This window comes from Triticum aestivum, chromosome 3A (genome assembly GCF_018294505.1).
Source record: "Triticum aestivum cultivar Chinese Spring chromosome 3A, IWGSC CS RefSeq v2.1, whole genome shotgun sequence".
NCBI lineage: Eukaryota > Viridiplantae > Streptophyta > Magnoliopsida > Poales > Poaceae > Triticum > Triticum aestivum.
The window spans coordinates 645,320,507-645,339,340 of record NC_057800.1 but is presented as its reverse complement, the minus strand read 5'-3'; the positions used below and the strand labels follow the sequence as shown (position 1 = coordinate 645,339,340).

The 18,834-nt window shown below is 43.5% G+C and overlaps 1 protein-coding gene across 3 annotated transcripts; it reads right to left on the bottom strand.

The window, feature by feature from the left end:
- Positions 1 to 2,556: 2,556 nt before the first annotated feature.
- LOC123062862 (uncharacterized) lies at positions 2,557 to 13,943 on the bottom strand. 3 transcript variants are annotated; one of them, XR_006429922.1, is made up of 16 exons: positions 13,354 to 13,943; positions 10,473 to 10,731; positions 10,298 to 10,392; positions 10,165 to 10,214; positions 9,690 to 9,739; positions 7,633 to 9,176; positions 7,364 to 7,552; positions 6,854 to 7,285; positions 6,617 to 6,779; positions 5,880 to 6,016; positions 4,364 to 5,490; positions 4,143 to 4,176; positions 3,737 to 3,863; positions 3,517 to 3,646; positions 2,669 to 3,202; positions 2,557 to 2,593 (listed from the first exon to the last, which is right to left on the bottom strand). XR_006429922.1 is itself a non-coding variant. In XM_044486545.1 (15 exons), exons 1-15 carry the CDS (start codon positions 13,475 to 13,477, stop codon positions 3,104 to 3,106), a joined length of 4,560 nt encoding a protein of 1,519 aa, XP_044342480.1. In that variant the 5' UTR covers positions 13,478 to 13,943; the 3' UTR covers positions 2,575 to 3,103. The 3 variants fall into 3 exon arrangements, 2 of the variants coding, with proteins under 2 accessions (XP_044342480.1, XP_044342481.1); XM_044486545.1 differs by having other exon boundaries at positions 2,575 to 3,202; XM_044486546.1 differs by having other exon boundaries at positions 2,575 to 3,202; positions 7,364 to 7,519.
- Between the last annotated feature and the right edge of the window lie 4,891 nt (positions 13,944 to 18,834).

Genomic DNA, 18,834 nt, shown 5'->3' with positions numbered 1-18,834 from the left:
GATCCGGATCGCCCTGATCATCTCTGTCGTCTGTCCAAGGCAATTTATGGTCTGAAGCAGGCTCCTCGTGCTTGGCATGCTCGTCTTGCAATGGCTCTTCGTGCTCATGGTTTTGCATCATCAACTGCTGACTCCTCATTGTTTCTTCTTCAAAGGCCTGAGGTTACTATGTACTTGTTGGTCTATGTAGATGATATCATTTTGGTCAGCTCCTCCCAGTCGGCTGCTACTGCGCTTGTTCGCTCACTTGGTGCAGATTTTGCGGTCAAGGACCTTGGGAAGTTTCATTACTTTCTTGGTGTGGAGGTTACTTCTCGTGCTGCTGGCCTTGTTATGACGCAGAAGAAGTACTCTCTGGATTTGTTGCAGCGAGCTGGGATGCTTAAGTGCAAACCGACGACTACACCCATGTCTACCACTGATAAGCTCAATGCTGTTGATGGTGTGCTTCTTTCTTCTTCTGATGCGACAGGAGTATTGTTGGTGGGCTCCAGTACTTGACGATCACGCGACCAGACATTTTCCTATGTTGTTAACCGAGTTTGCCAGTATCTGCAGTCACCCCGTGACACTCATCGGTCTGCTGTTAAGCGGATTTTACGCTATATTCGTTTCACGGTGGCTCATGGTTTGCATATTCGGCCGTCTGACTCTGGTTGTCTTTCAGCATATTCTGATGCAGACTGGGCTGGCAATCCGGATGACAGGCGATCCACGGGGGGTTATGCTGTCTTCTTTGGCTCTAACCTGATTGCCTGGAGTGCTCGGAAACAGGCTACTGTCTCGCGTAGCAGTACTGAGGCTGAGTATAAGGCTGTGGCCAATGCCACATCAGAGATCATCTGGGTACAGTCCTTGCTTCAGGAGTTAAGTATACCCCAATCACAGCCTCCTGTTCTTTGGTGTGATAACATCGGTGCTACATACCTTTCTGCAAATCCGGTATTCCATGCCCGAACGAAACACATTGAAGTTGACTATCACTTTGTGCGTGAACGTGTCTCCCAGAAGCAACTACAGATCAAGTTTATTTCTTCCAAGGATCAACTTGCTGACATCTTCACCAAGCCATTGCCTTTGCCACAGTTTGAGACTTGCAGGCGCAATCTTACCCTTCTAGATTCATTAGAAAGTGGCTAAGATTAAGGGAGGGTGTTAGACTGTATTTACATGTGTATATTGTAACGTTGTATACCACCTCATTATATATATATGTGATAGGCCACCTCTAGAGGGTTGTGCCGGTTCCCCCCAAAGCCTATTGTCTTGCAAAGTGGAGTGCCACTCGGGTATGTATCTCCCTCGACCATTATTTCTGAATCCACGAATACGTCTAAATAATTGCGGAATGAGGACAAGGCGTATCATGGTATAGTCATGCGCAAACAAGCCATGCCATGTGCGCCTACGCCTAGCTAGCATATATACATACACGCCGAATCAAAATGACAGGCCAACTTTCCGCGTTTAATAATCATGTCTACGCATAGATGCGTACACATACTACTACTTTGCAGATCAAGTGGGTGGCGGAAAAGCGGCAGATTCCGTCGCAGAAACTCGTAGTGTGCCATGAGCTTGAGCTGAGGCTATGTCTGGGATGACCTCTCCGCTTTAAGGCTTTATTAAGCACGCAATCTGTCCTCCTCCGCTCTCAGCTCTGTTCTCAGTCTGCAGCAGTGATCTGACCTCACGGTGCACCGCAGCGTATAGCTCGGGTCAGTGGCAGATCGAGTGAGGTGTTTTCAGGTCGGCAGAGGTATTATACGAGGGCAAAAGATGGATGGGTGCACCGACACGGGCACGTACGATCGATAGTTGCCTGCTTGATTTCCGTGCTCCGGTCTCTGAAGGTGTAATTTTGAGTCGTTTGATTACCCATGCTTCGGGAGATCAACGAGAGACTAGCCATGGACCGTGGATGGGCTGGCTGGCTTCTCCGGATCGGCTACCTCATCACCTTCAACGTGATTGTCCTCGCCCTTTTTCGGAGCTGAGGTGGTGGGTGGCCTCGTAGGACGAAGCACTTGCCTTGATCCCCCGAAGTATAATGTGTTTTCGTTGGTCCGTCGGTCTATGACAATCTACTTATAACCACGGCGGCTTCCGTACACGAGGCACGGAAACGCTTCCAGAAATGCTCGAGCACAAGTAGCGAACCGATAACATAGTTTCGGCACCGACTTTGGCTGCGCCCCGTTCGTTTCCGTCGCTTTTCTCTTGAGATGAGAGGATTTTTGTTGCTTTCCGTCGTGCTTCCTGCTCCATCCATCCATCCATCGTCCATCACGAGGAATAATATCAGGCAGCATGGCACGGACCGTTGCCTGCATATCCTCCATCCCGCCGATTTTGATCAATCAGTCGGCACGTTTTTATCATCATTCCTCTTGTTTTCTTCTGATTTTCAGCTTTCAGCGAGTGAGAGCGAGACACTTTTTCTGTCACCGTTTAGAAAAAGGGTGACGCTCCTTACGGTTCACAGGTCGCTTTGCAATCCCTTCCTCATCAAGTGGAACGGCGGTACTGTTGCAATCTCATTCGTTCATGTATCAATGATACATCACCATCATGTTCAGAAAACAACAAAAATGTTCAGAAAACAAACAGGAAGAAAGAAGGAACAAACGGAGCAAGTTCTTGCCAAATTGCATCAAGACAGTAAAATTCATCAGTCCTGAAACTTGAGGAAAACTTCCAAATACAAGCAGTCCAACAGATCCAGATGCATACAGTTCCCAAGGACTGTTCAAGGAAACGACAGGCAGTCAATAACTTCTGAGCCAACGACACTACCACATTACACGGCATATAAAACTTAACTTTACACGGGCTAATCATATATGTACACTGACATGGATGGAGCACAACAACACAGCCCTACTACTTCAGCTCGGCTCAGCTCTGCTAGGCACAGATTAGTGCGGGGGGCACGATACTACTACGGAGGGAGATAAATTTAACAACAAACAACGAAAATCCGGGGGGCAAGTCATGACGACGGCGATGAAGATGAAGGCAATCTGTATGTTGTTGATGGTGCTGTGACAGATATTGTAAGATGTATTGTATATCATGCCACTTTTGCTAGGGCGGTCTTGGTCTAGAAATCTGTCTTCAGGAGCTTGGACACTGGCTTCACGTTTATTAAACCAAAGGGAATTGGTTGGTCCACTTGAATGTAGTCCTTCGTCGACAGGACCTGTCAATGGAGCAGAGCACGTAAGTACTGATGGACTGTGATGGGTGGTACAATCCCATGCGGCGCGGGGTTCAAACAACCAGACTCGTCACAAGAGCGTTGCGGATCTAATCCGAAAGATGTTGCAGACCGAGACTATTCAAAGACAGCACCATCTTCATGGAATATGTTGAATGTAAAATGCTATGTTAAATGAAGATGTAACTATAAAATGCGGCCTACTTGCCTGCACACCTTTTTCTACAATGGGTAGAAATGCACTAGCATCAAGCAAAATAAGGTACAAAGACCATGAAGCAAAATTGATGACGTACCAAGGTCTCAAAGAACATCCTTGAGGCTTCTTTCCGAGACTTTCCATGTACCAGATGATCAATGACAACATTCTTTCTCCCCCGACCAGACTCTTCATCGAACAGAGTCTTGAGATATCTTGCAACACCCCTGCATACGGATAAATAGCAACACATGGTGAAAAAAACTGGGAAGGGTCTGAACGCAAGTCTGAAGGAATTAAAATCAAGTCCATCATACTTGGTACGAGACGACCAGCCACTAAGTGCATCATGAGACTGGAATTCGTCAGGATTTGGCTCATCGTCGTCATCATCAAGATCAATTGCCTCATCAAAGTCCCCATCATCATCATAGGGTAGAAAATCTGAAACGATATACAGTAGAACTATGTTAAAAGCTTAATAAATCTTTCGCAGCGCAAGACCGACATAGTAAGCACATGATTGGGAAGAACTTCATGTACTATAATACTAGTTAACAAAATGGATTTGGGCATCCACGTCCGCAACATTTGTGAATCCGGTGACACAGGAAAAAAGGTGTCATGAAGATACATGGGACATGCTTTTTCTGATACAGCCATAATGAATCCACACCATGCTAGGGTACAAATTCATGGTTCTTATCTGGACAGAAGAATTACCTGTGTCGACACCGTGAATTGCGCTTCCAAAATCCTGTAATTTAAACCAAATACCAATTATCATCTGGCTTTAATGACAATGAAAATAAAACAGTGTATGTAGTTGCATTGCAAGATGTGCCAGAAGCAGCCAGTAGAATACAAGCATCATTTAGCAGTTATAGAAACAAAGCATTCCGTGAGTGTGTATAATAATAGTACAAACTTCTAGGTGGACTTACACTGCATTCCTTCAGTGCAAAGTCATGCCCAGTGTTGTCCATGTCCGTGAAGTCATGCCCCGTGTTGTCCATGTCCATGAAGGATCCTGCATTGTTTCCTTGCAAGCCAGAATTTTCTCCCATGGCCGACGCAGCATTATCATCCTCTGTTGGTTGAGGAAAACCAGGGGCATGTTCGGTGAATTCCAGTCCAGTAATCTCAGAAGTGGGCATCTCCCTATCCTCAAAAGTATTAATATCATTGCGAACAATGTCACTCAATTCCCCTTCCCGGCGATCCACTGCTTGTGCACAAGCTGGGCCAGAACTATGCAAAGCAACATCAGGAGCATCTGTTATAGTAGCAGAATCATGGGTTATGTCATCTTGCACAAAGAGAGGCGTATCAGCATTTGTATTCCTCTGCATATCTGCCGAAGCATCTTGATGGCAATCCTTATCCAGTGTATCAACATGAGCAGTAATGTTTGCAGCAGCATTTGTTTCGTCAACAAGTGGGATTTCTTTCCCGTCACCAAACTCAGTTACTTTTTCAATGTTGTTATCACGTTCATCAGATGGCATTTGCAAACCAAATGCAGCTGTAGCATCAACTGCATCAGTTGCTTCTTGTGGTGTAGCATCTAATTGAGCACCATCTGGTAGTCCCATATGAAGTTGGTGATCAAGAGCTGCACTGTCATTTGCACCAGAGATGCCAGCGTTGTGAGCTCCATCTGGTAGTCCCAGATCAAGAGCTGCACTGTCATTTGCACCAGAGATGCCAACGTTGTGAGCTCCATCTGGTAGTCCCATATTTAGTTGGTGATCAAGAGCTGCACTGTCATTTGCACCAGAGATGCCAACGTTGTGAGCTCCATCTGGTAGTCCCATATTCAGTTCGTGATGAAGAGCTGCACTGTCCTTTGCACCAGAGATGTCAACATTGTTGGTATCTGGTAGCACCATATGAAGTTGGTGATCATGAGCTGCACTTTCCTCTGCACCAGAGATGCCAGCATTGCTGTAATCTGCTCGGATAGTTTCAGACATGTCTACTTGTCCTTGCGGTTCCCTGTTATGTACGGTGAATTGAGAAACAGACTCATAGGTTCGATAGTGTAAACCGTTCAGGTCCTTGTGCATACCTAATTGGGAAGCAAAACATCCATGAGTAAGGGAAACATGGAATTAACAAGAGAATACTATAGAATAATACTACTCCCTCCGTCTCGGTTTATAGGGCGTGCGCGTAGTTCTAAGTCATCCATTTGACTAACTAAATATGAGTTATATATCACAAAAAGTATATCACTGGATTCTTAAGCGGATGTAGTTTCTAAACATATATTTTTCATCACATATAATACATATAAAGCTAGTTAAATTCTCAACCTAGAATGACGTGCATGCCATGTAAACCGAGACGGAGGAAGTAAGATGGTAAGAGTAATAGACCAATTAACTCTGCTTAATTTGCTTCCTCTGGGGAGACAAAAGAGGATACAGAAAATCAAAAACAATTTAGAGAACTTACAGGAAAATATAGGCTCGCGGAATATATCATCTTCAAGTGAACCTTTCTCGATCATCCATATTTCAGTACGGGTGCATGGAGCCTTTCTACGGATGCGCCTTATATCCTCGGTACTAATCAACTGCTGCCGTATAATACTGGAGAAGGGAAGAGTCAATAAGTAAGCTAACAGTAGAACATTACTTGGACGAAATGATCTGTACTATTCAGTGATTGTATATTCTATGTGCATATTACAGTGGAATTGTACGCTGAAGAATGACAGTCTGATAAAGAAAGGTAGCAATAGCACACTTGTGAAGGTGCAATAGCTTGGCAAGAACATTTCTTACAGGAGTTGCAATCTCAAAAGCATGCCATAATTTCTCCACTACTCGCCCAATGACAAGAATGTCATAATAAGAAAACCTTAAAGAAAAGTGCAGCATGTTTTCTTTAAAAGAAAGAAACAAAAATTATACAAAGAATTTCTTGAAATGGTAAGAGGTGCAAGAATTAACAGGTTTATCGCACTGAGGAGAATGATGAATGTTTTACTAGCAATGGTCTTTGTTTCTACTACAGCTGATTAAGACAAGAATTAAGTTAAGGATCCAAGGAAAGATCATCATATTCATTTTGGACCAGGAAGGAAGTGACGGTAACAAAAGAAGGATACAACAATACGTTTTGAAAGGATAGTCACACAGTTTCCACAAACAAGTTCTTTAGAGGCAGGCAATGAAGCATATACGTACTCAGCATGTATAACCATGGCATCATCCATTTTCACTCTTCTCTTGGGTGTCCTGGTCTTGGGTGTCAATGCGGTCTTCGGTGTCAACCTTTGGCGTTTTGAAGTTGATGCATTAGGTGGTAATGGAGTTGAATCAAGCACCAATCCAGGGGTTCTTCTACCAACTAATACAAAAAGATGTAATTAGGCAACACAGGAAGATGATGCAACAAAAATCTGAGGATTAAATTATCCATACCTAAAATGGATGCCAGTATATCATCATCGTTAGGAATAGCATCAGTGGTTCTTTGACCATCTGGTGTGCTGGACAAATTTTCAGTAGTCCTACTCTCTGGAGCTGGCATGCTATCCTCCAAGTGACGTTTTCTGCTACTAAGGCTACCTATTTTGTTACTTCCATCAGATTCAGTGATTCCTTTCTCTGCAGTTAACTGCCCCAAGTCATTTGTCTGGTGGAATCCAATATATGGAGCTGAGAGCATTCTCTCGCGTTCTGGGAAATTTGAGGTGAACATGTCATTTGGTCTATCATTATATGACATGTATTGCGGTATTGTTCCAGTGTTCTGTTGGAAAGCAGCAGTTGATATATTACTGTGTGTCATTCCTGGTGGTATTTCTTGTAAGTTATGTCCGAGAAACACATTAGGAGCATGCAGATTATACCCTGCCAAAAAGCATATTAAAAAATCAGATGGCCACAAAAATTGTGAATTCGAAAAGAATACAATAAAGTCAACTCTACCTTGCACATTTACTGATCCCTCATTAAAATGTGTTGGATGCCCTGTCACGCGTGGCTCGGTAGAACCACTAGGCCTACCCCAACTTGCTTGGGACAAGAAGCTTTGTTGTTGTTGCCCTGTCACCCATGGCTCGGTAGAACCACCAGGGTATGGCTCTACAGATACATTAGAAGCAAGAAAATTATACCCTGCCAAAAACATAGTAAAAAATCAGATGGCCACAAGAATTCTGAGACTTCGGAAAGAAAAACAATAAAGTCAACTTTACCTTGCATGTTTACTGACCCCTCATTAAAATGTGTTTGATTCCCTGTCACGTATGTCTCGGTAGAACCATTAGTGCGTGGCTCCGAAGTATTCTGAACAAATGGCACACTTCCCATGGTTGCTTTAAAAGGCAGTGTTTTACCTGATACAGCTATATCCTCAGTATTTACCACCAACTTATCAACAGTAGCCTTTGATGTTTGTGGTTCTGGTGGCATATCCACAGTTGCAGAGTGTTGCCTCAGAAAATCCATCTCCCGCACAGCACCAGAAGACTCAACTTGCACCGGCTCAGCCAATCTAAATTCAGCCATCCCAGCACCAACAGCATCATTAGCATGTGCTGCACCTGGATGGAGAAAATCTAACGGTGGAGCAGCAAAATTATGATGTACAGCACCAGAAGACTCAACTTGCACAGGATTAGCCAATCTAAATTCAGTCATCTCAGGACCAACAGTATCATCAGCATGTGCAGTATCATTAGCATGTGCTGCACCTGGATGGAAAAAATCTGAGGGTGGAGCAGCAAAATTCTCTTGTACAGCACCAACAGCATCATTAGCATTAGCTGTAGCTGAATGGAGAAAATCTGAGGGTGCACCGGAAGACTCAACTTGCACAGGATTAGTCAATCTATATGCAGACATCTCAGCACCAACAGCATCATTAGCATTTACTGCAGCTGAATGGAGAAAATCCAAGGGTGGAGCTACAGCACCAGATGATTCAACTTGCACAGGCTTAGCCAATCCAAATTCAGCAAACTCAGCACTAACAGCATCATTAGCATTTGCTGCAGCTGAATGGAAAGGATCTGAGGATGGAGCGGCAAGATTCTCCTGTGCTGCACCGGAAGACTCAACTTGCACAGGCTTAACCAAGCTAAACTCAGCCATCTCAGCACCAACAGCATCATTAGCATTAGCTGTAGCTGTAGCTGAATGGAGAAAATCTAAGGATGGAGCGGCAGAATTCTCCTGTGCGGCACCAGAAGACTCAACTTGCACAGGCTTAGTCAATCCAAATTCAACCATCCCAACATCATTTGCTGCGGCTGAATGGACAAAATCTGAGGGCGGAGCAGCAAAATTGTCAATCTTTGCAGTTTCCTCGTTGCTTGATGGTGAAGCTTTCCGTTGCGGACTCAGAACAGGACTTTCATGCACTCTGGAAGGAACTGTTTCTTCCATTAAGCCAGGTGTAGCTGGGGCTTGAGCGCTTACAAACTCAGGAGAGGCAGGAGAGGCAGGAGATGCAGGATCATCACAAGGGAAGGGACTAGGCTGATAGTATGAAGAAGATGGCCCCGCGTCACCTTCATTGTGGAAAAGCATATCATTCAAATCAGGGGTACGCAAATTGTAACCAGTCCAGTTAGGAATATTGTTTCTTAAATCATCTGCATTCGATTGATTTTGCTTGCTGGAACTAGAAGGTTCATCATCCATTTTGTTATATGCTTCAGCCTCTTCATCTTTACTTGGGTTATCGTCAACATCCATATCAGTAGGATGAAGTGATGATTGACCTTGAATGAGGATACTGGAGAGACAAAAAGAACACAAGGAATGTCAATGTAGCAAAATAAGAGCAAAAAGGCAAGATGCAAGGCATTGCCACTTCAAAAATGCCTAGGCAACTAAGTAGTAAAAAATGTTTTCATGGTATGCATGACAAATCAATGAAAACTGCAACTCAGCGTGCAAACAGTTACACCCTCCATCCCATAATATAAGATGTTATTACAACCAGTACATTGGTTGTAATAACATCTTATATTATGAGACGGAGGGAGTAACATATATGGAAGGACATCTGGACATATGGAGGGAGTAACTGATCTTATAGTAGGCTTACAATATAAAATTTGACACTAAAATCAAAGTAAACACTAAACAGCCTGGAGAAACGTAAAATCATTCTTGGAAACTATGAAAGTGAACCCCTTTAATGAGAGCCCAAATGCAGGCCATGCAACCGGGCAATATAACAGATTCCAAGAAAAGCAATGGACCAATGGGATTAGTGCTCAAAAGACAAAAGATGCAACTTTACCCATCACCAGATTCGAGTTGAATTGGATCATCCTTCGCCAGCAATAATTCCTGAGGATAAAAAAAGGTCAGCATTTGAAAGAGAGTTTAATTAAGTCAGTCACATGATGTAAAGAAGACACAGAACTTTACAATCTTTGACTTGCATAAGCGACCTTAATTTCAATGAATTGGCACATTTATTATGTAAGGAACCGAAAATAACCCAATATAAATGACCTTTTTAAAAGAATTAGCAGATTAATTATGTAAGGAACCAAAAATAATCCAATACAGCTGGAAGACAAGTGCATATAATTTCAAGAACAAATCAATGCATGGCACACTCAGAACCATTGACCAACTGTCCAATGTCATCCTCCAAATGATCCTATAAAAATCTTAAGCCTTAACAGCAGGCAGACTATAATGTGCAATGTGCACCACAAAAGTTTGCAGTAAACACATGGAAAAAAGGTTCATTAAGTTAAGATTACCTCCTCCAAATCAAAACCCATATGTGAAGAACTGCCATCACCAAATCTTTCTGCACATTCAGATATGCTTAAATTATTAACAGATAAGTTCATAATTTGAAAAGTAAAAGATGTGAACACAGAAAGGACCAACCATCTAAACCAAATTCAGATGTTGAATATCCTGTTCTCTCTGGGTTGTCTTGCAGGGTAATCTGTTCTTTTGAGCTTACATGATGATCAATGTCCCTGGAGCATGGTGGGAAGTCTTTAGACAACTGAAGAGCATATTTTAAACAAACCTAGATCACCAAGAGTAGTGACCTTACCCCTGAAACTCAGCCTCCGGTAACTCAAAATCATCAAGATGGAATGTCTCAGGGAGTGTTATAGAATGATATGGAGCAGTTGATTCTTCAGGGGGGAGATCAACAGCAGCAGACCTAAATGCTTGTTTTATCTTGAGCAAGGCTTCACTGCAATCATGAAATAGGTAGTTGACCTTCCGAGAATAGATTCTGACCACGCCTACCATAAGATGACTGGATAACCGCAGCGCAATTGGAACCTCAGGGAATATAATTGAATCTGCGCGAATATGGATAATTAGCACTCAGCTAGAAAAAAAGAGAACATGGCACAGAGAAATGAGAAATATCAGGACAAAACAGCATTTCTATCGAAAATCAATTGCCCATAGAGATTGTTTCAGAGATGTGTGGTGGGTTTCCCTGTCCAACTGACTCATAGTACAGTAACAAACTTACAACATTTTCTAGTTCCTTCAAAGTAAGTATGCGCCAGTCATAAATAGCTGATTTTTTTTACTTTGTGAGATAAAACCTTCCTGTGATTACCCACCAAATTGTTGATTAACTAGAAATATTAAAGCCATGTGAGAGATCATTGTTTCCATATACTGGAAACTCGAGATAACTCTTCTCACTGATTAACTTTCTAAGCTGATGCTCTTACTCAGTGATGCTTTACCCGTGATTTGTGATTAACTATGCCATCTGTTCATGAATAAGCTCGATTACATGCGTCAAGGACACAGTTTATGGAGCGCGATGGCTCGATCAAAATGATAAGAGCCTACAGCAAATAATGCCAGAAAAGTAGCATCAGCATGAGACCAAAAGCGTCCTACCTGACACTCCGCCGTTTGACTCATGACATAGTAGACTACTTCTGTCAACAAAAGATAAACTATCCACACATAGGTTCCTTTTTTCATTAGAGAAAATTACACCCACCATTTTTTCGCCATAAAGATAATCGTTAACAGGGAATTCCATAATGACAACTAGCAGCAGGCAATACCCCTGGGCACAAAAATGTATGTGCATGCCAAAACCCAGACAAGAACAGTTCTCTAGAAATCTTCTACGTTAAAAAAAGAAAGTACACATGATTTCTTGTTAGAAATTCTACGGCTTCATGTCCGCTTGTAAAACATGTAATTATGCTATGCATGTGATGGCACAATAAAAAATGTTATAGGAAATTGGAATAATATTTCTATTGGTCTTGCTTACCTCAAAATGACATCATTATAAACCTAGCCTAGTACTACCTGAAAGTAACAGGAAAATTAACTATATGCATCTCTCAGGTTTGCTGCGCAGCGCACAACTAGATGAAGCTTTCTTGGGTTAACTTTGAAGCCTTATTTGTCTCACTCCAAGGTTTCTCGTCACAAAGTGCTACACTTACATATCATCACTGCCTGATTATTTCAAGTCCATGGTTCCTCATAATATGGAGCATCATGTGTTAAATGTTATACTTTAAATGGATACTGAGATGGATTAGTAGGTAACCCTTTGGAGCATTTCAGCATTATCATTTTCTACATAAAGTGGGAGCATTTTTTTACTTTAAATGCAAGCATCACCTAAGAGCATTGCATATGAAGAAAGAACGTGGCGGTAAAGACACAGCCCAATCGTCACTCAAAACTCCAATAATAATAGGCTTGTGGATTACTACCGCAAATACACTCACAGATCAGTTGAAAGTTAAAAAAGTTTACGGCTTTCAAGCAATAAATAACTCAATAGGCATAGCAATACACATGCTGGTCAGTTCCTTTACTTTCTATTTGCAGGCTTTATTTCAGAAGTGCGTCAATAGCTAATGTGCACATTTACTAGAAGTCTTCCCTCTCGCTTTATGCTTCATTTTAGTAGTACATGACTACATGTACAACAAAGAATCAAATTATCTGTATCAAGAAAACTAAAACAAATAGCCATTTGTGAAGGTTAAATTTGAAACAGCCGATGTTAAAGAAAACTCTCATATGTGTACTTCTCAAACATGGTCGGCACGCGGGAGTTCGGTAATGTTGCTATTCATCGCATGCACAATGCATAAATACACTCCCCGAAAACAGATACGACAAAACACGAAAAACTAGTCAAGGAGTAGTATGCCTAGAAAGATGAACTATTATCCTTAGGCCATAGCCCGTAGACAAGTACACATGAGACATGAGGCATCAGGAAGCTGCTAACATTCTTGGACTATAAGCATTACATAACCACTATGATAGACTTTACAAGTCCACCGGTACCTAGTTCTCGAAACAAAGTCCACCGATAGCCATGGATATACAATAAACTTAGACCTTTGTGACTCTTGGTGACCCAGCGACTAGCGAGGATCAAGGTGACATTTCCTTTCACTCCTAGAAAGCAATGAACCACAATAGGAAAGCTCTAAAAGCATGGCTCTTTTCAAGATCCCATCAAGACTATATAGAAATGCACCTGGACTGTTAACATTACTTAACTAACTCAAATGGGTTGAAAACTTCTACGCACTACTCAGGCAGTAGCAAAGCAGATAAATACCATGTAGTACAATACCAGTAATCCAGCAGTCGAGCATATACATAAAAAAAAGCAGCTTGTTGGCATACTCAGCAACTAATCACACGTCCGCTGGGGACGACTAGGAGCTGGCTAGGCTAGCAGCCGGCAAAAAGGTAACATCTTTACTAATCCACTAGCAATAACTAAGCAATAACTAGGCAATACGCATACATCAACGCCATAAACGCGCCAAATATGGCAAATTTTAAGTGTTGACAGATACAGCAGCAATGAAATGAGCATTAGCAAAAGAACATATTTTTTCTGCCACTCTGCATGGCAAGCAGGGCAGATCCGAAAGAGAGCTTGTGAGGCAGCGGAAACCACCCACCTACGGAGACGCCGATGTCCGTGTCCGTGACCTGGTTCTTGCGGAGCTTGCGCTCCAAGTGCGCGGCGATCCATATGGTCCCGAGCGGGCCCTTCTTGGCCAAGATGAACTGCGAGTAGAACATCTCCGGCTGCCCTCCTCGCTGACGGAGCACGCAGCACGAAACCCTAGCCTAGCCTGAGCTCAGCTCAGCTCACCTCAGCTCCCCGACGGACGGGGAAGAGCAAGCAAGCAAGCTCCGGCGTTCACGACATCCCCCCCGCCGCCGGAAATCCAGGCCCTAGGCAGAGGGAACCCGCAGCTCGCCGCGGCCGGACGCTCCTCTCCGGCTCCAATCGCCCGGAAGGGGAAGCTCCGGGAGGGCGGAATGCGAGATGGAAACCCTAATCTGGCGGTGGGGAGCTGGCGTACGGGCGGGGAACCCTAGAATTGGGCGGAGCTGGGGGCCGGGGCGCGCGGGAGGAGGTGGGGATCTGGGGATTCGGCGGGGGCGCGGGCGATTGAGGCCAGCGATTTGGGAAAATTTGGAATCTTTGGGGGAGCGGAGCGGGGAGTTGAACTTGACAGTGTGTGGGCGAGCGAGCGACCTGCCTGTGAGGGGAGAAGAGGGAGAGCTCGCCGAAGCAAAAGTCCTACACGCTTCGCCGCCGCGCCCCCGAGGAGTTTGTAAATTACACTTGGCCCCTCGCGCTGCTTGTCTCGGGGGTGTTTCTGTTCGTTGCGGGATATGCTAGGGGGTGAAATGTAAAAAGGCGAGTTGGTAATAAATGCGCGGTTGCCGGGGCGAGAAACCCGCGCGAGAATATCGTGCGCTCGTGCGGCCGCCGTCGGATCCGGCGACGCGGGGTATCGTGTCCGTGCGACCGTGTCGTGGGAGGGTCGTGTCGTATCGGGCGGGGACGGGCAGAGGCACGCGCGTCTGGCGCCGTGTAATGGAAGCTGCTGCTACCGGTTCAGGCCCCTGTTTTCGGCTAACCGGTTCGTGCCAGCCACGTAGTCCCTCCGGCCCGGCACAGAGGCCCGATTTGGAAATGCTGGTGGTCAAGACAAAGGCGTGAATCTTGCAGGAATGTTCGGATCAGTTTTCGGCGAGGAGGCCAGAAATAGAAACACAAGGTGAAGTAATTGAGACGGGGCAAGTGAATTTTGAACAAATGTTTGGCTTTATTTCCTGCCCAGAGGTCAGATATACTTCTAGAAGTGCAAGTAATTAAGACGAGTGATTTTCACTCGTCTTGATGACGGTTGCAATGGCGAAAAAATCTCTTGCTCCGGAGAAAAGGTTTCTCGCCCTGCTTCTTAAATGCATCGCTCGTCTTTCTCGGTCTAACCTTGCGTCTGCGTGCCTAGCGGAGTGCCTTGGTGAATCGGGACGAGCCAGTGTTGACACCTTGTTGGTTGTTGCCGATCCGAGCTAAGTGGGCCAGTGGGGGTTTACGCCTTGTTGGCTGTCGCCTTGTTGGCTGTTTCTAGTTTGCATATATAAAATTTTGTCAGAAGTCAAACTTCATGAAATTTGATCAACTATATAAGAAAAATATAATTCGATGCATCATGAAATTAATTTGTATGCTATATAACTTTTTCAATGCAAATGTTGATATTTTCTAAGATGTAATTGATGGAACTTTACATAGTTTTGATTCAAACAAACTTTATACGCATCGTAAGAACTAAGAAGAAACGAAGGGAGTACTTGGCATTGGCAGCAAGTCAACAGGGCACCAAGGGCATGTATAACCATATACTTTGCGGTACCTTGTAGATTTGGCCTGGGCGTTAGACGCATGACCCGTGGAAGATTTGGTATTAATGTTGACATATAAATGGACTAATGAGACCACTCAAATGATGAGCAGATCTTAGTATCAGTTTGTGAAGGTTGTCGTGAACGTAAAAAAAGTGAAAGAAAACTCAAACGTCTTTTCACGCATGTTATTTTATAGTGTTCATTTGCTTCTCTTGAGCTTAGGAATCCCGCACTATTTAATAGGGGATTTAGTTGACGAAGTCCTTCCTCGAAACATCTCTACACCACATAGCCTTTCTCTTCACCAGAAATCTCAAAAGACGAAATGCCAAAATTCCTAGTTGTTCTCCCTTTTAAAGTGTCGCTCTTGACAACCCGAACGTCCAGACGTGCAAGATGGGCCGGCACGGATTGAGCTCCCATCGGACCGTCCAAACTCAGGTCCAAGGTCGCTGAGTTTGGTGCCGGAGACTAGCATCCACGACATGTCCAGGATCGCTCAGTTTGCACACCAGACTGTTCAGGCTAGCATCTGTGGCGAGTTCAGGGTCGATCGGTTTCCCGTCGGGCTGTCTAGGACAAAGGCACGTTGAAAGGACGTGGATGTCACCTAGAGGGGGTGAGTAGGAATTTCGCTTTAGGCTTCAATAAATGTGAAATAAAACCTAAACAAGCTAGGCTCAATTATGTGCACCAACAAATTATGCTAATTAAACAAGATAATCAAGTATGTGATAGCAAGATATATAACTTGAAGTATGATGGCTATCGAAAAGTAAGTGCATAAGTAAAGGAATCAGGTAAGAGATAATCGAGGCATGTAGAAACAATAATGTATCCCGAAGCTCACACCTTACGGTTGTTAACCTCCGTTAGAGCGGTGTGGAGGCACAATGCTCTCGAAGCGCCACAAGTGGCTCATCGTATTCTCATCACGCCCCATGATGACCCACAAGTATAGGGAATCGCAACAGTCTTCGAGTGTAGTATTTCACCCAAAATTATTAATTCGACGCAAAGGGAGCCAAAGAATATTTATATGTCTTAGCAGTTGAGTTGTCAATTCAACTAGACCTAGAAAATTATTTCTCTGGAGCAAAGTGTTTAGTAGTCCGGTAGTTTGATACTCCCTCCTTCCATATATAGGGCCTAATGCATTTTTCGAGACTAATTTTGACCACATACTAGAGTAATAATATATGACATGCAAGTTACACAAAGTACACACTAGTAGAAAAAGGGCCTAATGTGAAGCACAAGAGTCCCAATTTGTAACTGAACCAGCACTAATGTGACCATTAGTGCCGATTCCAACGGCTAGGCGGGCAGCGCTCATTAGTATCGGTTTGTGGTGAACCTTTAGTGCCGCTTCGTGCCACGAACCGGTATTAAAGACGTGGTGGCAGGTTTGTGTCAGGTTGTGGCCCTACCAGCACCTTTAGTACCGGTTCATGCTACGAACCGGGACTAGAGATGAACATTTAGTCCCGGTTCGTATAACTAACCGGTACTAAAGGTCACGCTATATATAGTGCTTCGTCCAGCCCGAGCCAAAGCGCTCTGTTTTTCCCCCCTCTCTGTTTGCTTCCCCTCTTGCTCGAGCTCACCTTCATGTTTGCCAAAATTTGTCCAAGATTTGAAGGCACTCCATCCATCCAAGTGATCACAAAGGTTAGCAACTTTGTCCTTTCATCTCTCATCCTAGATTAGCTCTTGCAATGCTCTATAAGTATAGTGATTTGTGGGTTTTATTTTGGAAGGAATTATACGTGGTAGTATTTGATTTATATGCAATTTGAGGTCAAAATAACTCTTAGTTTGCATATGTAGGTGTGGTTTACTTAGTGCATTCCCGTCTCTGTCTTAACCACCGTCGATCGCCCGCACCGTCCCTTCGCCGGCACCATCTTGTGGTGAGCCTCTTGTTCTTATCTTTTTTGTATAAAAAAATCATATTTGTGTGATTTAGATATATAGTTACTTATATAATTATCTTACCCGTACGTTGTTTGTTATACATAGTGCCATGGTTTTGATATCCGTCCCCGTCGGCCCTTGTCTGGGTTATGATTCGGATGTGGTATATTCTCTTTTATAACTATTTGTTGAATTTCGTGTTTATGACAAATTATGCTCATCAAGTTGACATAGATATTTTTATCTAGGAGGTATGTGAACCAGAAATTCCAACCGACCCTATTGTCGAGAGGTTAAATTTAGTTGAAAGAGAAAACGAGTATTTGAAAGAAAAATTGAAAAGAATTGAGGGGGAGAAGATGGAATTGGAGTTGTATGTTGCCAATGTCGTTGATAATCACAAGATCGAGATGGAGAAAATGCGCTTGAAGATTAGAAAGATTAAAAAAATATGCCATTGATAGTGAGGCTTGGCATCATTATGCTGTTGGGTTAATTGTTACCTTAGTTGTGATCTTGACCGCATTTGTTGTTGCATTAAAATGGTTTAGCTAGAGAGTTATTTGTATGTTTGTTTTATGAGAATAAGTGTTGTATGAACTTTATGTATGAACTTGTATTAATTTGGTCTATTCGGTGTTGTGTAATGAAGATGAGCCGGCAACGGATGTACGATGACTGATGCTCTCCCCAGTTCGTTAATGGTGTGCGTACTTTTCTGCTTACGACTAAGGCAAACAAGCGAGCGGATGGTTTTATGCCTTGTCCATGTGCCAGCTGTAAGAATAATCAGAATTACTCTAAGTCAAGAACCATTCACGTCCACCTATTTGAGTCCGGTTTCATGCCCCATTATAATGTTTGTACCAAGCACGGAGAAAGAGGGGTTATGATGGAAGACAATGAAGAAGAACAGGACGACGACAGTTATCCTGGCCATGAGTTCCCTGAATACGATGGTACAACAATGGGGGAAGAAACTGAGCCGGCAATGTGGGAAAAAGCTGAAGAAGAGGCATCAGATGAGGCCGCTGATGATCTAGGTCGGGCCATTGCTGATGCAAATAGAAACCGCGCAAGTGAAAAGGAGAAGAAGAAGTTGCAACGCAAGTTAGAGGATCACAAGAAATTGTTGTACCCGAATTGCGAAGCTGACAAGAAAAACCAGGGCACCACACTGAAACTGCTGCAATGGAAGGCAGGGAATGGTGTATCTAACAAGGGATTTGGAAAGTTGCTGATAATGTTAAAGAAGATGCTTCCAAAGGACAACGAATTGCCCGAGAGTACATATGAAGCAAAGAAGGTTGTATGCCCTCTAGGGTTAGAGGTGCAGAAGATATATGCATGCCTTAATGACTGCATCCTCTACCGCGGTGAATACGAGGATTTGAACGAGTGCCCGGTATGTGGTGCATTGCGCTATAAGACTAGCCGCGACGACCCTGGTGATGTCGAGGGCAAGCGCCCCAGGAAGAAGATTCCTGCCAAGGTGATGTGGTATGCTCCTATAATACCACGGTTGAAACATTTATTGCAAAACAAAGAGCATGCTGATACGTCTCCAATGTATCTAGCTATAATTTTTAATTGTTCCACGTTGTTATATTATCAATCTTGGATGTTTTATAATCATTTTATAGTCATTTTATATCATTTTTTGGTACTAACCTATTGACATAGTGACAAGTGCCAGTTGCTATTTTTTGCATGTTTTTACATCACAGAAAATCAATACCAAACGGAGTCCAAATGCCACGAAACTTTACGGTGATTTTTTATGGACCAAAAGACACCTAATGGGCCAAGGCTGC